Source organism: Cyclopterus lumpus, chromosome 18, assembly GCF_009769545.1.
Source record: "Cyclopterus lumpus isolate fCycLum1 chromosome 18, fCycLum1.pri, whole genome shotgun sequence".
NCBI classification, from domain to species: Eukaryota; Metazoa; Chordata; class Actinopteri; order Perciformes; family Cyclopteridae; genus Cyclopterus; species Cyclopterus lumpus.
Window position 1 is genome coordinate 14,301,226 of NC_046983.1, and position 22,456 is coordinate 14,323,681.

A 22,456-nucleotide genomic window follows, 5' to 3' on the forward strand; every position below is an offset into this window, starting at 1 on the left:
GAGGTAGGAAGTGAACAGGAAGTGAATTAAGGTAACGTTGATCTAAAGAGAGAAATACTCCCAGCAAAGAGTGACATAGCGGTAACTATGAAGTATGGACTTCTCACAAAGGGTTTGGGAGGTCCAGCCTTTCACACATCTATCTGAGATTTCTGCCTCCACAAAAAAATATGGAGATGAGTCAAGTTTATTTTGGGCTGCTCAAAACACGCGTAAAACAAACAATCAGTTATCTGAGATCTTTCTATCGTTCTGGTAACAATGGGTCAGCACAGACCTCACTCCACATAATGAGGAGCAACAAACCCAAGGAAATATTGTTACGATTCCATCAGAGAGGGAAAACAGTACTGTATGTAACTCACGTTTGATTTTTAACTGTTTATTACAAAGCAGAGGACATTGATGACAACACAAAGATGATACAAGGTGCACACAGATCCAAGAAAACCCACTTCTTAAACTTAAAGCTGGGCGATGTGACTGTAAAGAGTTCCCACGCAGTGCGGCTCCCATCTGGTGATATAGTTAAAGCATGATCTGAACCCTGTAGAATGACTAATGAGCAGGGAGTTGCTGTATGAAAATGTCACAAGTGGTCCAGTAACTTCTGTATCCATGGCAACTTCAATCGCATCAGTCCAGGTCGGCCTCTATTTATGAGCAGTTTGATCCGGAGGCGCCGTCTTCGTCGTCGGGCGGACAGGCGACGAAATCCGCCAACATGGACGCCATGGCTTCATCGTCCACCTGCTGAGGCGAGCTTTGATTAGAGGTGGTTCTGTTCACACTTTATTGTGTGCTTTATTATGGCTCTTAAAGTCACCATGTGTAGAATGTGTATGTGATTATGTCTTCTTTTTTATCAATCTGATGGTTTGAGATGATCTGGCTTTTTCTTTTTTAAAGGCTGTCCAGAGGGGAACGGCAAAGTCAGAATGTTTCTATTTTTACACATTTAAAAATGACTTAATTTTTTTTTACAAGATTTTTGACAAAAAACTTAATTTGACCTATTCTGTGTTCTGCGAGGGTGAAATGACAAAATAACGGCTTCAGTACACTTTAAAAAAATAAAATATGTTTCGCTGCCTTCTCCGTTCATATTAGTACATGACTTGACTCCAGTGTACCTTTAATAATAAAAAAAATCTTGTTACCTTTTTCTTCTCAGTGCCTAGCCCCGCCTCTTCCTGTGTATCCTCCCTCTTCCTCTTCAGTCCTTTCCCCTCCTCTCCATCACTCTCTCCTCCTCCTCCTCCTCCTCCTCCTCCTCCTCCTCCTCCTCCTCCTCCTCCTCCTCCTCCTCCTCCTCCTCCGCCTGCTGCTGATCCCTCCGTCTCTTGCGGCTCAGCTGTTACGCTCTCTTTCTTCTCGGCGTCCGTCGTGTCCTCTGTCTCTTTTGGACTCGGGCCCCTGGAGGTTTGGGGATCTCCTGCTGCCACGTCTCCCTCTTGATCAGCTAGCTGCTCCTCCTGATGACCCGGCGACTGTTTATCGCTCACGCTGGCTTCCTGTGCCGGCTCAGCTCCCGGCTCCTGTGGAGGTGAAGGGAGTCCACTTTAGTTTCCTTGGAACAACAACAGCTGTATTTATCGACCATTACTGGAAGGCCCACGCAGAGGCCCCTGCTTGAAGAGACTTGCAGTTCTGCCTGTTTTCAACACAAGACTCCTCATGCTAGTCTGAGTCGGCCTTTGTTACAAACGCTGCCCTTTTCTTGAGAAGTTATCGTAAAAAGTATCACGATCATTCGGATAAGAATCGGCCTTTAAAAAAAAAAAAAACTTCCCCTTTAACCTCTCACCTGTCGTACTATTTGGAACAGGCCTCCTACTAAATTCAGCTAAACAAAACACGCAATCAACTCCTTTTAGTACACTGTAGCTCCTTCTAAAAGCAATATCTCCTTTCAGTGGATACGATTTAATGGGCACTTTTTGTCCTGTCAAAGAGATGTTTGTATGTTGTGAAGTACCTCCCCATAGTCGGTGTGTTACTACACCGTAAACCCTTTACAGAGAGTTTGGAGAAACAGAGACCAGAGTACCAGCACAGGAACAAAGTAATGTACTGTATAGTGTACACTATATTTACAATGTTTTCACCACTTCACCAGACAGCCCTTTCGGACGGGGAACTAAAACGACAAAAATGTCTGTTTCTCCAAACTCCATCTACCAACTAAGGAGAGGGACCTCATACAACCCCACCTCAAGGTATCCAGACGAGCCCTTTCGCCTTATTTCAGTGCACTTAAAATGCTTTCACAGCTCAGATTTCAAATGTTTAGTTTACCATATATTATAAATCAAAGATCAGCTCCTTTCTTCACACTTGACATGGAATACTTTCAGCCAATGCAAAACTCACACTTCCACTCCTTTGGTTGCTTTGACTTCAACAGCATCCTGTTCAGCTAAATGCAATGGACCAGGGCCGGAGTGGGGCCACTTTTTAGCCTGGGAATTTCAGACTCAAGACCAGCCCACTTTTTCCATGGTAGTGGAAATTGGATAAATGAAGCAACAGTTCAGCTCTTACTATCCTGTAGTTTTTTTTATTAATACCATGGTCCAACAAATAATGTAAAGGTTAAATACAACAATAATAATCCACTTAAGATGAGAAGTTAACAAAAAATATTCCACAAGGATAGGTTGATAAATTAACAAAAGCAGAAATAAAAAAAATAAAAACATTTGAGACATATCCCACTCTTCAACAAAGAGGCATATTGAACTAATGTTTACAGTTCAACTACATCCCTCGACGCGAGTCATATTACTGCATACTTCAATATCAATATTATATATCAATATTTGCAAAGTCTATGGATCGCCATATTTTGGGTGATATAAAAAGGCTAATATTTTAATTACATTTAATATTTTGCTTGGGAATAGGTTGACAACGCTACAACGCTATTAATCAAGGCTACAACGTTAGCCGAATAGTTACGTTGCTAATCATTAGGCCTTTGTCTCTCTTTATCAGTTGCCACTTGTGTTTGTCCTCTTGAACATAAATCAGTAAGCTTGGCACATTTGGCAGCATCCTCCTCCAATGCCTTTCTTTTTTTCAACCTGGCTTTTTCAGCCCCTCCTGCCCTCTTCCTCCCGTCCTTCCTCCCTGACGCGTATCGCTGCGGTCGGGCCGGCCCAGCTATCGGTATCCTATCTGAGAAAACCTTTTGGAAAAGACGGGCTACGGACCGAACCAACTCTATTTGGGAGGGGAGAACTTCCTCGCATGGTACAACCGGTGTACCATGCGAGGAAGTTCTCCCCTCCCAAATAGAGTTGGTTGGTTCCATAATGGACCGAACCAACTATATATGGGAGGGGTGAACTTCCTCACATGGTACAACCCATGCAGAGGCTGCGGTGTCAGAATGCGGAACGTGTGTAGCCCACTTTAAGAGAAGATGAACTAAAGTGACAAATGTCAACAAATAAAATTCTCGACCGGCCCAGAAGTGAAGCGGCCCACCGGGAATACTCCCGATTACCCACCCCGGGCCTGCAATGGACCCTTGCAATTGCTTGTAGTGTACTTCAAAAAGCATCAGTCTTCTCATCAAACTCAAGTATTAGAACATCTTTCATCCTTCCACATTTCTGACGCTCTGAAGTTGTTGGTGTGCCTCAAAGGGTAGAATTTAAAGTGGCAACTAACCTGTTGAACCTGATTGGTTGTGCCATCTTCTGCGCCGGCTGGCGGCTCAATCTCATTGGCTCCCTGCTCCCAGGGCTTCGCCCCGTCCTGCAGCCCCCCCGCTGCCCCTCCTTCCTCGTCGGTCTCCTCCCTCTCCTCCAGTGTTCCCCCGGTGACACACAGGATTTGTGGCATGGTGGGGTCATCCATCCTTTCGCTCTCATCCTCCTCTCCCTCCCGCGCCTCCTCCAGGACCCCGATACTCTCCACCTTTTGCACTTTCATCCTGTCCTCTGCGAACAGCGATCTGTTGGTCTGGATCTCCTCGATCCCTCCTTCTGCTTCTCCCTCCACGCTGAATCCAGCCAACCCCTCTTCATCCACCACCGCTCTGAGCACCTTCCCCCCCTCTATACCCGCTTCTCCATCATTGTCCTCAACTCCCTCCAGTGGAGGTATGTCACCATCCTCCTCCTCCTCCTCCTCCTCCTCCTCCTCTTCTTCCAGCTCTTCCCCCTCTTCTTCATCATAATTATCATACTCCCCATCATACAAGTCGTCCTCGGGGAAATCGCTTACATCCTCCTCTTCCTCCTCCTCCTCCTCCTCCTCCTCTTCGTCCAGATCCTCATCCTCCTCAAGGTCCTCCTCCTCTTCCTCCTCCTCCTCCTCCTCGTCGGTGCTGTTGATGTTGATGACGGCGGAGTCTTCGTTGCTGGCGGGTGGCGGCTGGTGCTGGTGCTGGTGCTGGTGCCGTCCCTGCTGGCCCAGCTGATTTTGCAGCTGGTGCATCTGGAGCGGCATCCCCATGGGGCCGGACTGGCCCGCTGCCGAGGGCTGCATCAGCATCTGCTGGAGCTGGGGTCTGCCAGGCAACGAGTCCCCCAGACCGCCGGGCGGCGCTGCGAGTGTGTTGGAGTTCAAAGGGGGCACTAGGGAGACCACTGAGGAGCTGAGAGGAGGGAAGGAGTTGATCTGCGTGGTGGAGGTGGTGAGTAGAGGGGACGAGGTGGCGAGGTCATTGGGGAGCGAAACCCTGTCTATTGTCGTTGTGGTTGCTGTGGTAGGCACGATGGCGACGGTGTCTCCTCCCGCTACTGTGACTGTAGCACCTCCTGGTGCAACAGAGGCCATGTTCTGAGCCCCTGCTGCTGCCGTCTCCTCCTGCTGGTTCTCCAGGTTGAGCATCCCCGGTGGAACGATGACTACGCTGTCATCCGAGTCACTGGCCAGAGAGATCTCGACATCCTCCGCTTCCTCTCGGTCGTAGCGGACGAACACGGGTCTCTGCCCCTCTGGGAGGCCCAGCCCAGCAGGGTCCTGCTGGTGGGACAGGATCATGTCTCCTGGGGTGGGCGCCTGGCCTGGCAGCCCCGGCACCAGGGAGAGGTGGTTCTCCAGCGAGCCCAGCAGGGAAGCGGGACCCAGGCCGAGGGAGTGGCGGGTGGGGAAGGGAGGACCGGGGGCAGGGCCCCCGAGGAGCGTTGGCAGAGTGAGTCCAGTGGTAGGCCCCTGGGAGGAGGGGAGGACTGACGCGGTCGGGATGGGTTTCAGGGTGAGGGGGGGTAAGGGAAGAGCGATGGAGGGAGTGCGGGGGTGGAGGAGGGTGTTGCAGATGGTGAGCGCCTCAGAGCAGAATGTAGAGACCTGAGGGAAATACTCATTAAAAACTGCTCCACACGTACATGATGGACATAACAATATAATGTATATTATATAATTTAAATTATTGATGTATGTCTTAATCACGTTAATGTTGCAGCTGGTAAAAGTGGAGCTAATATTATTGATATAACAGTATCATAACTTATTAATTGATAATATTTGTATTGTTTATCTGAATCTGTAATGTAATTACAGCTGTAAGATATATATAGGGTAAAGTAAAAAGTAGAATATGTATCTCGAAAGTAGAGGAACAAAGACATACCTGAGTAAATGTTCATGTGAATGAATATGAAAGATTAGATAGCCCTGATGGGCAGGTGGCACCTTGCATGGTAGCCCCTCCCATCAGTGTGTGAATGGGTGAATGACGACATGTAGGCTTTGAGTGGTCGGAGAACTTTCACTGTTGACTAACACCATGAAGTTAATTAATGTAAGCTACTCAAGCTAACAATGCGTGTTAGCTACTTCCGCTGACGGCCACACGCGTGCCTCTTGAAACGCTCATGGTTCCATGGTGGCAATCGCCTGGTTCCCCCTCCCCCCCTCCGATTTGAAACATCTTTGGATCTACACAATTTGTGTGAACGACCTGCTGCCGAAATGCGTGAAAGGTTCCAACTCATTGATCTGTTCCTCAAACGGCCACTCGGCAGCGTCTCAGTCACCTTGAGGTTCCGGTCATTGCGTCCGTTGCTGAGGATGGACACGGCACAGGTGAGAGGCGGAGGCCAACAGGGTGATGGGACCAGGACCAGAGCCAGCAGTAATCTTCAAGGTCCAGAAGAACAAAACACAGATATGAGCCCGTCAACACTGCAAAGACCAACAGTCTTCATCTTTCTCACCTTTGCTGCAACCCAAACATTATCAAACAGGTGTGCAGTCAAATTGAATCATGTGGTCCGTCTGCCAAGAGTTAATTAGAGAAATGACATTTGGTCATGAACTTTTTGATAAAAAGTGGAATGTTGTTGACCACCTGAACAGCTGATTGGGAAAAAGTTGGCACTGCACCAGGTTTTCAAGTTAAATTTTTTTTATCTTGCTCATTTCTCAAAATCACCAACCCTGGCTTTAATTAACAAATAAATAACTTTATATAGGATATTTCATTTACATTCATAACTCTCGTACCTGTACAGCTCTCGTCGGGGGAGGGCGCTGCTGTACTGCCCACTCACGCACCCTGCAGAGTCACACAAGATGCTGCTGCTGGACTGCTGCTGCTTCAGACGCACACACAGCGGCAGCACGACATCATGGAGACGCTGCGAGGACAAACAGAGCAAAAGTAAATAAATCACATGACTGTCAATGACTGTTTGCATTTGACCAGAACAGAACCAGATGTCCACTGAGCGAGCGACATTTACCTTGTGTATATCGTCTTTCAGCAGTGTGCCGCTGGTCAAGATGATTTGCCTCAGTGCTGTGACGAGAAGAAATCAGTGAGCAAACCAGGTATGAAGAAGACCAATAGACCATTAACAATATATAGTATCGGATGGAAGCAAGGCAGTGTCTCACCCCTGAGGGCCGAAAGGCAAGAATCCTGATTAGCCAACTGGTCTCCTTTCCTCTGGAGCGACGGCCCGGCTGTGTCCGCCATGACCAAATGTTTCGTCCTCCGCGGGCCAGGCTTCCCTCCAGGGACCGCGTCTGCTGACAGTCCCGCCCGGAGCTGCAGGATGGGACAGAGCTGAAGACAACACTTCCATGCGTGCCACACCTGTAAAACTACTGAATACCCTCAGGTTAAAAGAGCTAATCTATAATAAGTAGGCAGATTGTTTCTGTTAGGATACATGGTGGATTGTATTCTTTCAGTGTATTCATTCAGGAGTTGTTTTTCCACAGAGCTTTTTCTAGCATTGTAATGCAGGAAAACTATAAAAACATGATACATTTAAAGTAACCACATGGAACCAACCTTGACAGACTCCGCCCCTGGTGTGATGTCACCGAGCAGGTGAGTAAACAGGAGCTCGGAGTGGCCGGGGCTTCCCTGAAGGATGCTGGCGCAGGCTCCGGCCACCTGGACCCACAGCTCTAAGGTCCTGTACACCGAAACCCGCACCGAGCTGAGGGCCAAAGACGAGACACATGGGACAAATGCTTCAACAACACATTTAAGTGCATGATGAAACAGATTCCAGGTTGCAGAAAATACCCTTGTTCCCCTGTAAAGACCCCAGTTTGAAGCATGGGTAGTGAGTTACCTGTAGGCTCTCTGCTGTCCCAGACTGGCTTCGGGTTGAGGCGTCCAGGCAGACAGGGTTTGAGAGAAGAGCCTCTGTAGCACAGCGGCATATTGGACCATGCCGCCACGCACACTGCAACACACACACACACACACACACACACACACACAGTCAGCACGACACAACTGATATGACATACAAGCCTATGAACTCAAATACAAAAGTGTGTTTGTGCACGACTGTACTCACGCTGCGATAAGAGCCGACAAGACCTCCAGTGTGTTGGTATGTATGACGGGCAAGACCATCAACCTCACACTCCCATCTCCTGTTAAATTCTGACACGCACATAATATTGTTTATTGGCATGTATATTTAAAAGTGTCAGCCAGAGTTTGAGTTCAGTCTGGAGGTGGTTCAGGTTTGTAGTTTCATTTGTGCGTTTGGTTCTTTAGTGTGTGATAGAACATCAGAGGCTCTTGCCACCCCACCCTCTATTGTGAAATACTCTGTGTGTCTGTGTGTGTGTGTGTGTGTGTGTGTGTGTGTGTGTGTGTGTGTGTGTGTGTGTGCGTGCGTGTATGTATGTGTGTGTGTGCTTACTATGCTCTTGGAGCTGACAGCAAGGACTCGGCACACCAGGTTGAGTATTGTTCGGACAGGCAGACGGACAGCGGAGGCTGGATCCACCCTGATGAGAGAGATGAGAGCCATTGGCTTGCATTTCTTTTCTTCATAGCTGGGTGAACAATCCCTTGAAAAGGGTGTGTGTGGTGTACCTGAGTGTGTGTTTGAGTGCCAGGCAGACAGCTGTGTATCGGTCCTGGAGCTGCAGCAGCAGCAGGGGATCAGACTGGTCAAGATGAGGGAAGGCCAGCTCCACGCCCGGGCCTTCATACTGCACCGTTCCATCTGCCCCGGAAAAAAAGAGCAAAACATTTTTAATCAATGATTTCATTTTAGGCAGACTTGAGTATTTAAGCAACATTTTAATCAAGAGCACAAAAGAAAAGAGGTGGAGTTGCTGTTTTATTTAATGATTCTCTTCAATGCAAGCAGATCACTTTTAGTCATTTTACTTCCTTTGAATATGTGGCTCTGAATTCCTCTCAAAACTCTCAAGTTTTATTCCTCAACATTTACAGACCACCTAAATACTGTGTAACCTTCTTTGATGAGTTTACTGAACAGCTTAATGGATTGATTTTGATTGTGATTTTAATAGCCGTGTTGATAATCCCCAGGACAGAGGGCCTATAGAACTATGTGGTGTCCTTGATAACTATGATCTGACTCTGCATGCAACATGTCCCACTCACAACAAGGGGCACACTCTAGACCTCATCATCACCAAAGGTCTGAACATTTCCACGGTTGCTGTGACCACTGGGATCACTGTCTGATCATTTCTGTGTTTTCTTTGAGAGCAATCTCCCTGCACACAAAGGTCCAAACCAAAGGTTGTGACAAAGCGTTACATCACTAAAAACACCAGTGAACTAATTTTTCAGAAGTTCTCCTCCACACCAGCCCTCTCTTGCATCTCAGTCAGTGAGCTTGTGGATGGCTTCAATTCTAAAGTAAAAACTGTTATTGATGCCATTGCACCCACTAGAGTGAAAGTTGTCTCAGGTAAAAAAGGATCCCCTTGGAGAAACACCACGCTGGTCAGAATAGAGAGTCAGACAACTAATCTCCAGGTTCACTGTGGTATCTATAAAGGGAGACTTCGCAATTATAATTTTGAAGGCAGTCCTTGTTCTCTGACATAACCAAAAACAATACACGTGCCTTATTTGCTATCGTTGACAGGCTAACAAACCCTCCGGTGTCAGTAACTGCTACGCTCCAATCCACCGGGGCATGCAATCAACTTGCCTCCTTTTTTGCTGACAAAATTGAGAAAATTAGACAAGCAGTCGGTGCCTCCACACCAACCACAGGGTATGTGTTGTCCCCATCTTTAGATAACATCCATTCAAATATCATGACACAATTTCATTCAATCAACCAAAGAAGTCTAGAAGACATTATACAACATCCTCCTGCTGCTTGGATATTCTACCAACACACTTCTTCAAAAGTATTTCATACTACATGACCACTGCTCTTTTACAAATTATAAACACATCCCTTCTCTCAGGTGTCTTCCCACAAGCCCTTAACACTGCAGTTAAAAAACTGAAGTGTTAAGGGCTTGTGGGAAGACTCTCTGCCGCAGCACTCAACTAGTTTGAATCCTATTTGAAGGACCGACAATACTTGTCTGTAGCTAATTACACATCAGAGCCGACTATGACATGTGGTGTTCCCCAGGGTTAAATTCTGGGGCCTCTTCTGTTCAACACCTTACATGCTTCCACTGGCTCAGATTAGGAACAAACAGCAAAGTGTGTTATCATTATGCAGATGACACACACAAATCTACATAACTATATCACCCGAGGACTATAATCCCATACAAGGGCTGGCTAAATGCATTGAACAAATCAACAACTGGATGTGGCAAAACTTTCTTAAATTAAATAAAGATAAAACAGAAGTAATTGTTTTAGGCCCCAAGGACGAACAATTGAAAGTCAGCGCTTAGCTTCAATCGCTGATGTTAAAAACCACAAACCAAGCCAGAAAACTAGGTGTGTTTATGGATTCAGACCTTAACCTGAACAGCCATCAAGACAATTACAAAATCAGCCTACTATCACCTGAAGAATATATCAAGGATTAGAGGATTTAGAGGAAACTTGTCCATGCATTTAACTTCAGTAGACTTGACTACTGCAACGGTGCGTTCACAGGTCTCTGTAAAAAGTAAATCAGAAAGCTGCAGCTCGAGTCCTCACTAAGACCAGCAAAGTGGATCACATCACTCCAGTTCTGAGGTCTTTGAAATCCTGCTGCTAGTTTATAAAGCACTGAATGGTTTAGCGCCTAAATACATGTGTGGTCTGCTGCTACCTTATGAACCATCCCGACCCCTCAGGTGGTCTGGAACTGGTCTACTTCCTGTTCCAAGAGTCAGCACTAAACATGGAGAAGCAGCGTTCAGTTTTTCTGCTCCACATATCTGGAACAAGGTTCCTGAAAGCTGCAGGTCTGCTGAGACCCTCAACTCCTTTAAATCCAGCTTGAAGACTTTTCTGGTTGCGGTTGCCTTTAATTTAATTTAACCAGATTCAAGGATGTCAATCAATGTCTGCATCTCACTACTGCATTGTATTTCTTTAACTGCACTGCAACTTTCATTCCATTTCTTGCTTTGTGACCTTTTAATGTTTTACTTATGGTGTTGATGGTTTTATGTAAAGCACTTTGAATTGCCTTGTTGTTGAGATGTGCTATACAAATAAACTTGCCTTGCCACAACACACATGTTGACCTGGTGGAGCAAACGACAGATAGCATTAAGAGAGATTAAAAGCAAAGAAATCTTCTATTGAAATCTTCTAATATAATATTATACGGGACAACCCACACCAGGATTAAAAGTATATACTTTCCTCTTACCAGTAATTTTTTTTAAATCTAGATTATTTTGGTGTGAGGGTTGGATATGTCGGCCATAGGAAACCAGAAACCATGACCCGGTTACTCAAGATAATCCATTCACCTTTTGTGAGCAGTTTTATGTAGGAACTATTTTCTTTCTACCAAAATACACCAGGTAAACCGTATCACCGCACCAGAAGGAAGTGATGGACGAGAAGCTTGTGACAGCCTGAGATGTCAATACATTAATGACATCTTCGTCAGCTGAGGTGCAATCAGGCGACAACCTCTGGTTCTGCAGACTAAAGCCAATGCAGAAGTGTCTTACATCTTTGTTTTTTTCGATTAAATGTTTTTATTTAGCATAATCACACAGGATGGCGGAAGACCAAGACATGGCGCCCTTTCAAATTACAAACAATATGCTGAGACAAAAGGAGTCTCAGAACCATGAAACAGAGAGGAAAGAAGAGGGGGGGGGGCATAAATATACACACACACACACAACACAATAGACAGACAGACAAACAAATAACATTGACAGGGACCAAACACATGTGCAATAAGAAGTAAGGGGCTATAGCACACATATACAGCATATTTTTCAAAGAATCAGCAAAGTGTCCAAAGTCTTTTCTGATGCTCCATTTATGCGAGCTGTTGAGATCTCCATATATATAACATCCAAGAAGGAAAGCGTCCATGTTCGAATAGATAAGTCATGAGGTGGTTTCCAACGGGTTGCAATCATTCTCTTAGCAGCTGTAAGTCCAGCAAATGCAGCACGCATTTGAATTTTAGAGAGCTGAAAGTCTGACAGATCATTTAGAATCAAAACACTGAGAGTGACAGGCACAGTAACATTAATCAAGACGGATAACTTGGATGCAATATTGTTCCAAAACTGACAAACAGGGGAGCAATCCCAGAACATGTGAAGATATGTACCTTGAGTGTTTAGTGGGCAGAAAGTGCATAAAAGGACTGGTAATTACTTTCATTTGATACATTTTCACTGGATTGCGTGATACTTCTGAGATGCTAGCCCATACATCATACCAGTTAAGTCAGTGACCAGGTCTGGGCAATCACGTTCCCAGACCCTCTCAATAGGAAGGCTGAGGCGGCCAGGTGTCACCAAAAACTGATAGAGCTTAGATACCATACCACTGTTTTTTGCCTGTATTGTAAATAATTTCCGGATAGGATGGATGGGCAAAGATCTCCGCCAGGGGACACCGTATGCTTTGAGTGCTGATCTTAATTGAAGGTCAAAGAAAAACGAGGAACGTGGAAGACTGAATGCATTTTGTAAATCAGCAAAAGATAACAAGCCAGTCTCGTTAAAAATGTCTTTTAGATAATGAACCCCCCTCTGTTCCCAATGCGGAGCTGTTATAGGCCTCCCACCAATCAGGAGTGCTTTATTGTTGAATAGTGGAGAATGTGTATGCCAATTGCATGGTATATGGTAATATGTTTCAACCAATCTCCAGGTTTTGATAAGATGAAAGACAATGGGGCCAAAGCGCAGCTGGCACTGTTTGTTAGAGATATTGGCAAAAAGAACGTCATGAAGTGACCATGGTTCTGTCATAGCACTTTCTAAAGCACGCCAGCACACTGAGGAATCTGGGTCAAACCATGTAAGAAGAGGCCTTAAGACAAAGGACCAAAAATAAAGTTTAAAGTTGGGAACTGAAATACCACCATTCTCCTGTCTCCTCTGTAGAGTAGACTTTTTAAGTCGTGGCTGCTTGCCTTTCCAAATAAATGTTGATACCGCTGCCTCTAATTAATGCCAGTAATCAAAAGGAGGAGAAAGAGGTAGCATAGAGCTCACAAAATTAATCCTGGTAAGATGTTCATTTTAACCACAGAGATACGGGCTTGAATAGACATGGGGAGACTCATCTATTTTTCCATATCTTTCAATATGTTGTTCAGAGCAATAGAGTAGTTATGCTTAATAATCTTGTTTAAACAAGGAAAAACATCAACACCCAAGTATTTAAACTGTTTAACAATGGGGATGTTGGCAGAGATGATTGAATTGCAAGCAGTCGTTTAGATAGAGTAAAGCAGACCATGACCAAGTCTGATAAGCTTCCATACTCCTCACATAAGGATAGAAGATGTGGAAGAGACTGAGAGGCGTTTTCCAAAAAGACCATCACATCATCCGCAAACAATGAGAGGTGATGCTGCGTATTTCGAATGCCTATTGGTGACACCACAACAGATTGGCGAATGGCTTGAGCCAGAGGCTCAAGGGAGAGGACAAATAATGCAGGACTCAGGGGGCAACCTTGGCGTGAAGATCTAGAAACGGGGAATAAAGAGGAGAAGGTGAGTCCTGTTAAGACTCGGGCTGAAGGGTTAGAATACATGACTTTAATCATGCCAAGGAAAGTGTTACCAAAGCCCATCACCTCTAAGACCGACCATAAGAATGGCTACTGAAGTCTGTCAAAAGCTTTCATTGCGTCAAGAGAAAGAAGTGACATTGGTGTCTTACGGTCTTCTGCAGCATCAATAATGTGGAGAAGGAGTCTAACATTATCTGCTGCCAATCTCGTTTTTATGAATCCTGTTTGGTCAGAATTTATTAATTTTGTCATATGAGACTCCAGACAACGGGCTAGGAGTTTAGCAAATATTTTTATATCAGAATTTAACAGGCTAAGAGGACGATAGCTAGAGCACTCTGTAGGATCCTTATCCTTTTTCAAGAGTAAGGATATCAGAGCTGTATTAACATCCCTTGAGAATTCACCCTTTCCAATAGAGAAGTTAATCATGTCAAGAAGGAATGGACCCAACTGTTCCCAGAAAGTAACATAAAATTCAGGGGTGATCCCATCAAAACCTGGTGATTTGTTCCTTTGCATACTCTGTACTGCCATTCTTAGTTCGTCTATAGTGACCAAATTGTCTAAGTCAGCTGATTCCTCCACTGATAACTTGGGCAGGTCAAGCTGATTTAACCATCTGTCACAGTGGGTTTTATCCAAAGCAACCTCTGATTTATACAAATTAGTGTAAAATGTCTGAAAAGATTTATTTATATCAACAGGGTCAGTTCTGATATTGCCATCTGAAGATTTAATAGCAGGAATATCTGAAAAATGGTCACTTGACCTGATTCTCATGGCAAGTAAATTACTAGGTCTAGCACCCTGGAAATAATAGCGCCGTCTCGTTCTATGAATTAGGATTTCAGATTTTCGTTTCAGAATGTTGTTTATTTCCTTCTTAACTAGTGATCGTTCTAAAGCTATTCGGTCAGTAAAGTTTGATTGCATCAATGAGTCTAATCTGGTGAATTCAGATTCAAGGTTTTGCAGTTGGAGTGTCCTAGCTTTGCGTGCATAAGAGCAGAATAGTATGGTCTTGCTCCTAATAAAACCTTTTATTGCTTCCCACAGAATCCTTGGGTCTTCTACAGAGCCAACATTAATTTCTGCAAATATCTGGAATTCTGGAATAAATTGTGTGACATAGGATTCATTATTTAATAAAGAGGTATTGAAACGCTATCTAGCAGCACGTTGAGACAGTCGGCCTAGGGTGGTGGAACAAAAGACCCCTTTATGGTCAGATAGTGCCATTGGAAGTAACACCGCTTTATCAATTGAGTAAATGAGGGGATGCAAAAAGAAAATCTATTCTGGAAAAAGATTTATGTCTACCTGAGAAGAAGGAGTAATCCTTACAGGTGGGGTTCACTGCGCGCCAGGTATCTATAAGCCCTAAACTGTTGGCCCATGATTTCAGAGCATTTGTGGCCTGCGCCTGCTCCCCTGTGGCCTTTGCGTTCGACCGATCAATATTTGGGTCCCAAACAGCATTGAAATCCGCACCAACAGTGAAGGAACAGTCCGTTAACTCCAGCATTTGTCTGGTGAGTGTATTATAAAAGTTTCCATCAAAAACATTAGGCGCATAAGCTGACACTGTATTGAATTCTATCGTGGAGATCACAATCCTGCCTGTATCATCTGACCAAGAGGACAGCACTTTAAGTGGGAGATTTCATTTAGCAACAATGGCTACTCCTTTTGTTTTTGTGCTCGCTGAGGAAGACGCAATTGTGTGATAGAATCTATTGGCTAAACGGCCGGTATCAGCCTGCAGCAAATGAGTCTCCTGTAATAATGCAATGTCAACATTTCCTCTTTTTTAGTAAGCCTAAAGAGCTGGTTCGTTTATGAGGGGCATTCAGTCCACCACAATTCCAAACAAAAAATGTAAGATCACCCATTATCAAAAAGGCTGCACTCTAAATGTAGGCACATGTGGAGAAGCATATTGCTACTGCCCTTCACCTCGTTAAATCCTAACAATATTGCATCCAAAGTTGGGTCCCTCACGACACAAGTCACGCAAGACATGGAACAAGGACGGACATGACAATGAAACAAAGGGGGAGGCGGGCGCAGGGGGGGAGGAAACATAGCCAAAAGGCTAACACTCAAAATAGGTCTGTGATCCAGAGTGGATATGGGGCAGTAAAAAGGAACACCTAGCCCATATGTACCTGGTTTGCTTCAGCAACTGGTTCCACATTAAATTAATGTAAAATAAAATTAATTATTCATCAAAGGTAAAAAACAGAAAATCAAAGGCGTAGCGGCCTAGTAGTTAACTTATGTTAGCCTAACAAGCCTAGCGAGTAGGCTAGGCTATAGAAAACAGTTCAATATGGCATTCTGTCTCTATAAAGCAGATAACAATGTAATAACACTAGAACTGGGATATTGAGACAAACCGAGGGACCATTCTCGTCAGGCAGCTGGTTTAATCCTGCCCCTCTGCCAATGCGTTCTCGTTCTCCATATTAGCAGCTGACGCGTCGGTCATCTCTGTTGCAGCAGGTGGATGAGAGGGAGCTCGATTCACGTACGTCTCAGCATCTACAGTGGAGGTGAATGTCTATACTGGGAACTTTCCTTGATCTTCAGGGTTGACGGATAGAGCAGGAAAAAATCAAGAGCCTTGGCGCGAGCTGAATCCATAGCTTGATGAAAAGCTTGGCGGCGTTTGACTGTGTAGTTGCTGTAATCCGAGGAGAAGCGAATTTTCCGACCATCGATGATGGAAGGCGATTTCCACGCAGCTTGAAGAATCGCCTGCCTGGTTGTGTAGCGAAGCACGTTGAAAATCACTGTAGATTCGGTGAGCTCTCATAATATCGATCTGAAGATCTGCCACCAGTTGTGGGAACCACTAAGACAGGGAGCGCGAAAGATATTGAGTAGCACTAGAGCCTTCTAGCCCCTCTTTCAAACCAATGACACGAATATTGCACAATCGGTTTCTGTCCTCCATATCTGCTAGCTTCACTTCCAGCTCTTCAAAAGTGTGGTCATGGCCATCAAGAACGCTTGAGTTACTTTCCACCGTAGTTTTTAGGCTGTCCACCTCAGACCTGATAGAGCCAAGGCTTGCAGTAAGAGATGCTAGTTGTGCATGGATAGCAGTTAGCTTCTCGTCGTTGTCGATCCCCACCTGTTGAATCCGAGCAAAGCGCGGCTCGAAGTAGCTTTGCTGTCTCTCCAGCACTGCCTCTACAATGGCATCAGTATCGTTGCGTTGCGATCTGCCTTTGCCTGTCATTCTACTTTAACTGTCTTTATCAAACATAAAAGTGTAAAATATGGAGGTTGGAACCAAATAAAAGAACTATTTGACAAGGTTGGGCTAGGAGCTGAGCCTTATGCTGCCATCTCTGTCCAGCCGGTCACGTGACTCCAAGTGTCTTACATCTTGCATTCTCTCTGCTGACCAGCAGGGGGCTCCTCCTCTGGTTGTATAGAAGTCTATATAAAATGACTCTACTTCTCTATTTATTCCCTCAGTAAACATTGTCAACATGAGTTTATGGTCTCAATCTCTAGTTTCAAGTCTTCTTCATTACAGCATGATGTTCATTTAGTAAATTATGGTCATTTAGAGTCAAACAGACCATAAAGTAGGGTATGCTTTAGAGTGGGCTGACTGTGTTTGACAGTTCACTGCCGCTACCAGAGCCGTATATGGCGTCTCTACTTCAATCCTCTACATTACAAATATGGTAACTTCTGTTCATCGGGTGCGAAAATAAACAACATGAAGACGGCCGTAATTCAAATCTCTCACCAAAACCAGTCACAACTTCTGCCTCACCATTGACAACTCCACTCTGTCTCCCTCTCCACACGTCCGCAACCTCGGAGTCATGTTTGACAGCAACCTCTCATTTGAACATCACAATCAAATCACCAGAACCTCCTTCTTCCACCTAAAAAACATTGCCCGTCTCCGCTCATCACTTTCCTCATCTGCTGCTGAAACTTTAATCCACGCGTTCATCACCTCCAGAATTGACTATTGCAATAGTATTCTTTATGGCACATCTTACAAAATGCTAAACAAACTCCAATACATCCAGAACTCTGCTGCTCGCCTGCTCACCCACTCCCGTTCCCATGATCACATCACCCGTTCTCCAGAGCCTTCACTGGCTCCCCGTCCCACAACGGATCCAATACAAAATCCTTCTCCTCACTCACAAAGCCCTCCATAATCAGGCCCCCTCCTACCTCACCGACCTGCTCCACCACCACACTCCATCCCGTCAGCTCCGCTCCTCTGATGCCAATCTCCTGTCCATCCCACATAGGACCAAGCACCGGACGTGGGGTGACAGAGCCTTCTCCATATCTGCCCCCTCCCTCTGGAACTCTCTCCCCAAACTCATCCGAGACTTATTCAAATCGCAAATCAAAACCCATCTGTTCAGAACTGCTTTTAATGTGTGATTGTTTGTTTTTGTTTTCTTATCAGGGTCCGAGCGACTCAGAAAGTCCCTATTTATTTGTTTTACCTGTATTTTAGCTGTTCTTATTTATTTATTTTTAGCTTTTAGGATGTTTTAATTATGTGAAGTGTCTTTGAGTATTATGAAAAGAGCTATATAAATTAAATGCATTATTATTATTATTATTAAGATGGCGACAGTAAAATGACCAAACTCGAGGCTTCAGAACGGCAGTCCACAAAGCTATGGGATGACTACGTTCACTTCTTATATACGGTCTGTGGGTGCAACGCTAGATATCTCTGTGGTGCTGGGTGAGCTTAGCTAGCAGTGTCAGTTAGCAATAAACTATAAAACACAATGACAATTTCAGAAAAGGGGCTCTACAGAAGAAAGTAACAATCACAGACAGAAACGTGTACCTGTTTCTGCACTCTGGTAGATCTGAGCCAGTAGCCCATTGGCTGAGGCCAGCAGGCAGTGAATCTGATTGGTCCAGCCCTCAGCTCTGCCGGCACCGACCCCTCTGTCCAACAGGCCCCCCAGACAGGGCAGGCGGCTATAACACAGGCAGGCCATCTGATGGAATGACAACAAGGCGGAGTTACATTGGAGAGTTTGATGGGGGGATCGGAGTTACAAAAATTTTTTTGTCAAAGCATCAGCTTTGAGAGTCACAAACCTCTTGTGTTTTCTTGTTGGTGCTGTCCATTTTGGAGAGGAAATACGCTCCCAGTTTGCCCTAAAATAAATAAACATAAATAAATAAAAGGCTCAGATTTCCTACATCGAGAAACAAGTCTTTCGCTCAGGTCTTCATCTCGTCCGTCCAGCTTTGTGTCTTACCCTGAGGGATCCACAGGCTCTGGGGTAGAAGGTCATACAAGCCATGATCCCGTCCATGGCTGCCAGCTCACACTGAGATCACAGGGGGAGCAAAGGTAGTTCATATTAGGGCTGCTACAACTGATCACTCTAGTCACCGTCAATAAATCTAAGGACTACTTGACTAAGTTCCCAGAGCTAATAAGATAATATAATAATAATAATAATAATAATAATAATAATAATAATAATAAGACCCAGAATATGACTACCAGTGTCTGTACAATGTGCTACTCGCAGCGGTAGTGAGTAGAATGTTGAATTTCTGGATGTTAAATATTCATCTGCAGCATTCGGTAGCGGCCCTCACCTCCTTCTTGAGGCCCAGCAGAGACGTGAGGAGGCCCAGGATGGAGTTGAGGCCGACCTCCCTGGCCAGCTGCGCCAGCTGGGACGAATACTGCAGCAGGTCCTTCAAAGTGTTCACTGCCAGCTGGATGGTCTCATCCGGAGACTGAGACTGAAACCGGAAAAAAAGAGGGAAACATTTGGGTTTTACGCTTTGTCATAATCACGGGAATAGTTTTTATAGGGGAGGCAGGCCGACGGCTCCGGGTTTGTGTGTGTGTGTGTGTGTGTGTACGAATCATACCTGTATGACATGCTGCAGGGAGCGCAGCCAGGAATTGCAGTGCTGCTGGAAGAGCTCACTGGAGCTGTCCTTAACCATCATGGAGAGCAGGCAGAGACCCTCAGACCTGTGTACACACATACACGGTTTTTCAAAATTGGATCAATATATATGAACTGTGACGGTTAAAAAAAAATGTTGACAATGAATGTACATTACAACTAATAATGTACTTTTTGTTCTCCTTTAAATCTAGAATATTTCAAATTAAATGGTCACATATAACTTATAGTACATGTGGTAACTTTATACCTTTATTTTTGAAATGTTGCCAAATTGTAACCTTTTTTTATAATGCAAAAGGAAAAGTGCTATTGTGTATGTATAGCAGATTATTTATATAATAAGATAAGACAATAACGTTCCTCATTTAAAGTAAGTTATTGTATGGGTGCTTTTGTCTAGACACATTTGAGAACTTGAAAACTTCTGTAGAGGTTATTTACATTCATCCCCAGATTGTTGGTCACCTGGTCAGCAATAAGGAAGATGGGAGCAGTGAGAAAAAAAATTAGCTTTGGAATGTTTTCATATTCTTAAGCCCCAAACGCTTTTTAAATGTTTTTAGTAGATAGTGTTTATATGTGTGCCTTCATAGGATAGGGTTTCTTAACTTCACAAGTTAATGTATGACAGGCGGCAACCATTTAGCTTATATATTAGCGAAATACGTTCAGTAATGACGAAAATATGATGTCAGTTCTGAACTTTTACCATGTTTATTGTGATAATGGGCGTTACATTTTTTTTAATTGGCATGTAATGTTCTTACCTGGTCTTGCCCGAGCCCAGTTTGACATTGCTGAACCCCACGAGACCCCCGACGGCGCTCGCGCTCTGTGGAGATAAACGCAGGTGTTAAAATACACGCCTCAACTATTAGTTATAAAGAAAAACCACGGAAACACCTGCGTCTCATCCAGATGTCAGCTCAGTGAGCAACAACGCATGGAGCAGGCTAACAGGTAACTAGCCACCAGGCTAACGTGCTCCTCTCCGGCCCGGGGGTCCGGGGGGAAGGTCTCTACCTGCGTCTGGAACACGCCATGTTCTCTGTAGCTGGCCAACAGGGCGGGTAAATACTCTGGACGCTGTTCTTTTAGAACCGACACCAAGCCCTCCGTTAGTCGCATAGCAGATGTCTCACGAAGCCACGCCGATGTAGCCATGTTGCCTTACAGACAGGCGGACGTCACAAGAGCGCGACGTCGCTTTAGGGGCTTCTTTGTTGATGTGCAGCTTCAGTCGCTCCAGCCCCCTCACGCGCCAGTCTTTAGAGAGGCGGACCAAGTCAAGCCCATTTAGTCCCAGCTCTACACCGGGCTAGTCTTGTGGACTACAACAGCACCGCTTGTAGACGTCCCCTGACTCGCTCATGGCGAACGAGCGGCTCAGAGCTCTGGAGGAGGTGGAGAAAGAGATCGCGACGATCCTGCAGTGCGCCGGTGAGGACGCCAGAAGCGCGCAGTGGCTCTCCTTAGCTCATTAGCTGCACTAATACAACATGTTATGATGACTAATGTGAAAGCCCATCGTGTTGTTTGCCGTTAGTTAGTTAGCTAGCTAGCTGATGGATATAAGGAGGAGCAATTAGCAGCTAGCTGGTGGACATAAGGAGGAGCAATTAGCAGCTAGCTGTGGACATAAGGAGGAGCAATTAGCAGCTAAAGAGCCAGCTATCGTTCTCAGGAAGTCGGTGAACACCAAAAACAGAGCAACAAGAGGGAGTGAATATTGGATCTGTTCACCATGTGGACACAAATATGACTTCACATGAATGAAAGGTGTGCGCTATCATGGTTTTTTGGTGTGTGTGTGGGGGCATGATTAAAATGCCTGGTTATAAATAACGTTGTTTGCACGTTGTGGTACTTACCCCGGCAGGTAATATAGTACTGGAGCTCTCCAAAGACAAACACAACGCCAGCCTGCTGGACAGACAGTTGGTCCAGTTCCAGGGCTCCGTCAACCGAGTGGAGAGCGAGCTGAGCGGCCAGATCCGATACCTCACCCAGGTCAGAGACACAGGGGTGGTGTTAAGTGTCTTCAACAGAACAGTTCTACCGTGATGATGCAGTTTTGCCTTTCAGGTAAATTGTTTGGTGTTTTTTTTTTTTCTCCCCTTGCAGGTAGCTACCGGTCAGCCTCATGAGGGTTCCACCTATTCGGCCAGGAAGGACTGTCAGATGGCACTGAACAGAGCAGAGTATGCCAAGGTCAAACTGGGAGAACTGGGACGGACCTGTGAAGTCATGCTGGAGCAGCAGCAGCAACAACAACAGCAACAGCCGCCGCTGACATGAGAGCAGAGAGATGTTCACTGCAGCATTTCACTCTAATGACTGTATTTGCCACCAGCCTTAACAGTTTTTCAGCAATCTTTGTCAATTTGTAATACAAATACTGAAGTACCACAAGAAACGCAAAGAAAAACTGTGTTCTCTCTAAAGTAGTTTATGTTTTGGGTATATTTTGTTGTTTGTAACGTGTTTTAAGATTCCTCTAATACAAAGAAAGTTGATACCAAATGTTTCAGCAGAACCAGACTGTTTTCTGGAGCTGTGATATTCCATCGTACAAGGAAGAATCTTAACAGAGGGAATGCAAAAGATAGCATTTTCTCCACCAATCAAACGTCAATTGTGCGGAATTTTATCAGTGACCAAAATACAGTAAAATAACTTTTTGGATGGTCAGTTCAGGCACTCTGAGTGGGGACAATCTTAAAGGGATGGTTCAGATGTTTAGAAGTGGTTGTGTGAGGAACCTCTCCACAGTCAGTGTACGACTACAGTAGATGGAGTTTGGAGAACCAGCACGGGAGAAAGGGGATGTACTAATGTATTTTAGACATTGTATTTTTTATTTTGTTTACACTATAAATATATAATGTCAATTTAGATTATTTTGAGCGCTTTACCTTACCGTCAGAAGGGGAACTGAAGCCGTTATATATTCATCTATGCTCTCTTCAAAGCCACGAGACTCCTTTGACAAAACCAGTAGTTGTACTTCAGAGTGTGGACGTTGCTTTGTTAGTTTGTGAGTCCAAACTAACCCCATTTCAAAGCACAAAGTCACACAATAACGTGTAAAGTAACCAATGGAGTTAGTGGTTGA

The 22,456-nt window shown here is 44.9% G+C and overlaps 2 protein-coding genes across 3 annotated transcripts; one reads left to right on the top strand and one right to left on the bottom strand.

Moving 5' to 3' along the window:
* Positions 1–361: 361 nt before the first annotated feature.
* On the bottom strand, positions 362–20,532 carry pelp1 (proline, glutamate and leucine rich protein 1). The gene is made up of 19 exons (XM_034557536.1): positions 20,365–20,532; positions 20,109–20,173; positions 19,298–19,403; positions 19,016–19,165; positions 18,667–18,738; positions 18,503–18,562; positions 18,243–18,399; positions 8,309–8,441; positions 8,133–8,220; positions 7,779–7,867; positions 7,548–7,661; positions 7,259–7,409; positions 6,856–7,009; positions 6,702–6,757; positions 6,463–6,596; positions 5,994–6,096; positions 3,679–5,304; positions 1,161–1,538; positions 362–750 (listed from the first exon to the last, which is right to left on the bottom strand). Exons 1-19 carry the CDS (start codon positions 20,503–20,505, stop codon positions 658–660), a joined length of 3,870 nt encoding a protein of 1,289 aa, XP_034413427.1. The 5' UTR covers positions 20,506–20,532; the 3' UTR covers positions 362–657.
* Positions 20,533–20,536: 4 nt separating this feature from the next.
* On the top strand, positions 20,537–21,864 carry med11 (mediator complex subunit 11). 2 transcript variants are annotated; one of them, XM_034557538.1, is made up of 3 exons: positions 20,537–20,781; positions 21,221–21,351; positions 21,466–21,864. In XM_034557538.1, exons 1-3 carry the CDS (start codon positions 20,712–20,714, stop codon positions 21,637–21,639), a joined length of 375 nt encoding a protein of 124 aa, XP_034413429.1. In that variant the 5' UTR covers positions 20,537–20,711; the 3' UTR covers positions 21,640–21,864. The 2 variants fall into 2 exon arrangements, with proteins under 2 accessions (XP_034413429.1, XP_034413430.1); XM_034557539.1 differs by lacking the exon at positions 20,537–20,781 and adding an exon at positions 20,792–21,120.
* The last annotated feature ends 592 nt before the right edge of the window (positions 21,865–22,456 follow it).

Coding starts and splice junctions, on each gene's coding strand:
- med11 (XM_034557538.1), top strand. CDS start 20,712: ATGGCGAACGAGCGGCTCAGAGCTCTGGAGGAGGTGGAGAAAGAGATC. Junction 20,782..21,220: donor GACGATCCTGCAGTGCGCCG/GTGAGGACGCCA, acceptor TTACCCCGGCAG/GTAATATAGTACTGGAGCTC. Junction 21,352..21,465: donor AGATCCGATACCTCACCCAG/GTCAGAGACACA, acceptor CTCCCCTTGCAG/GTAGCTACCGGTCAGCCTCA.
- pelp1 (XM_034557536.1), bottom strand. CDS start 20,505: ATGGCTACATCGGCGTGGCTTCGTGAGACATCTGCTATGCGACTAACG. Junction 7,410..7,547: donor GGACAGCAGAGAGCCTACAG/GTAACTCACTAC, acceptor TTTGGCCCTCAG/CTCGGTGCGGGTTTCGGTGT. Junction 751..1,160: donor TAGGCACTGAGAAGAAAAAG/GTAACAAGATTT, acceptor TCGCCTCAGCAG/GTGGACGATGAAGCCATGGC.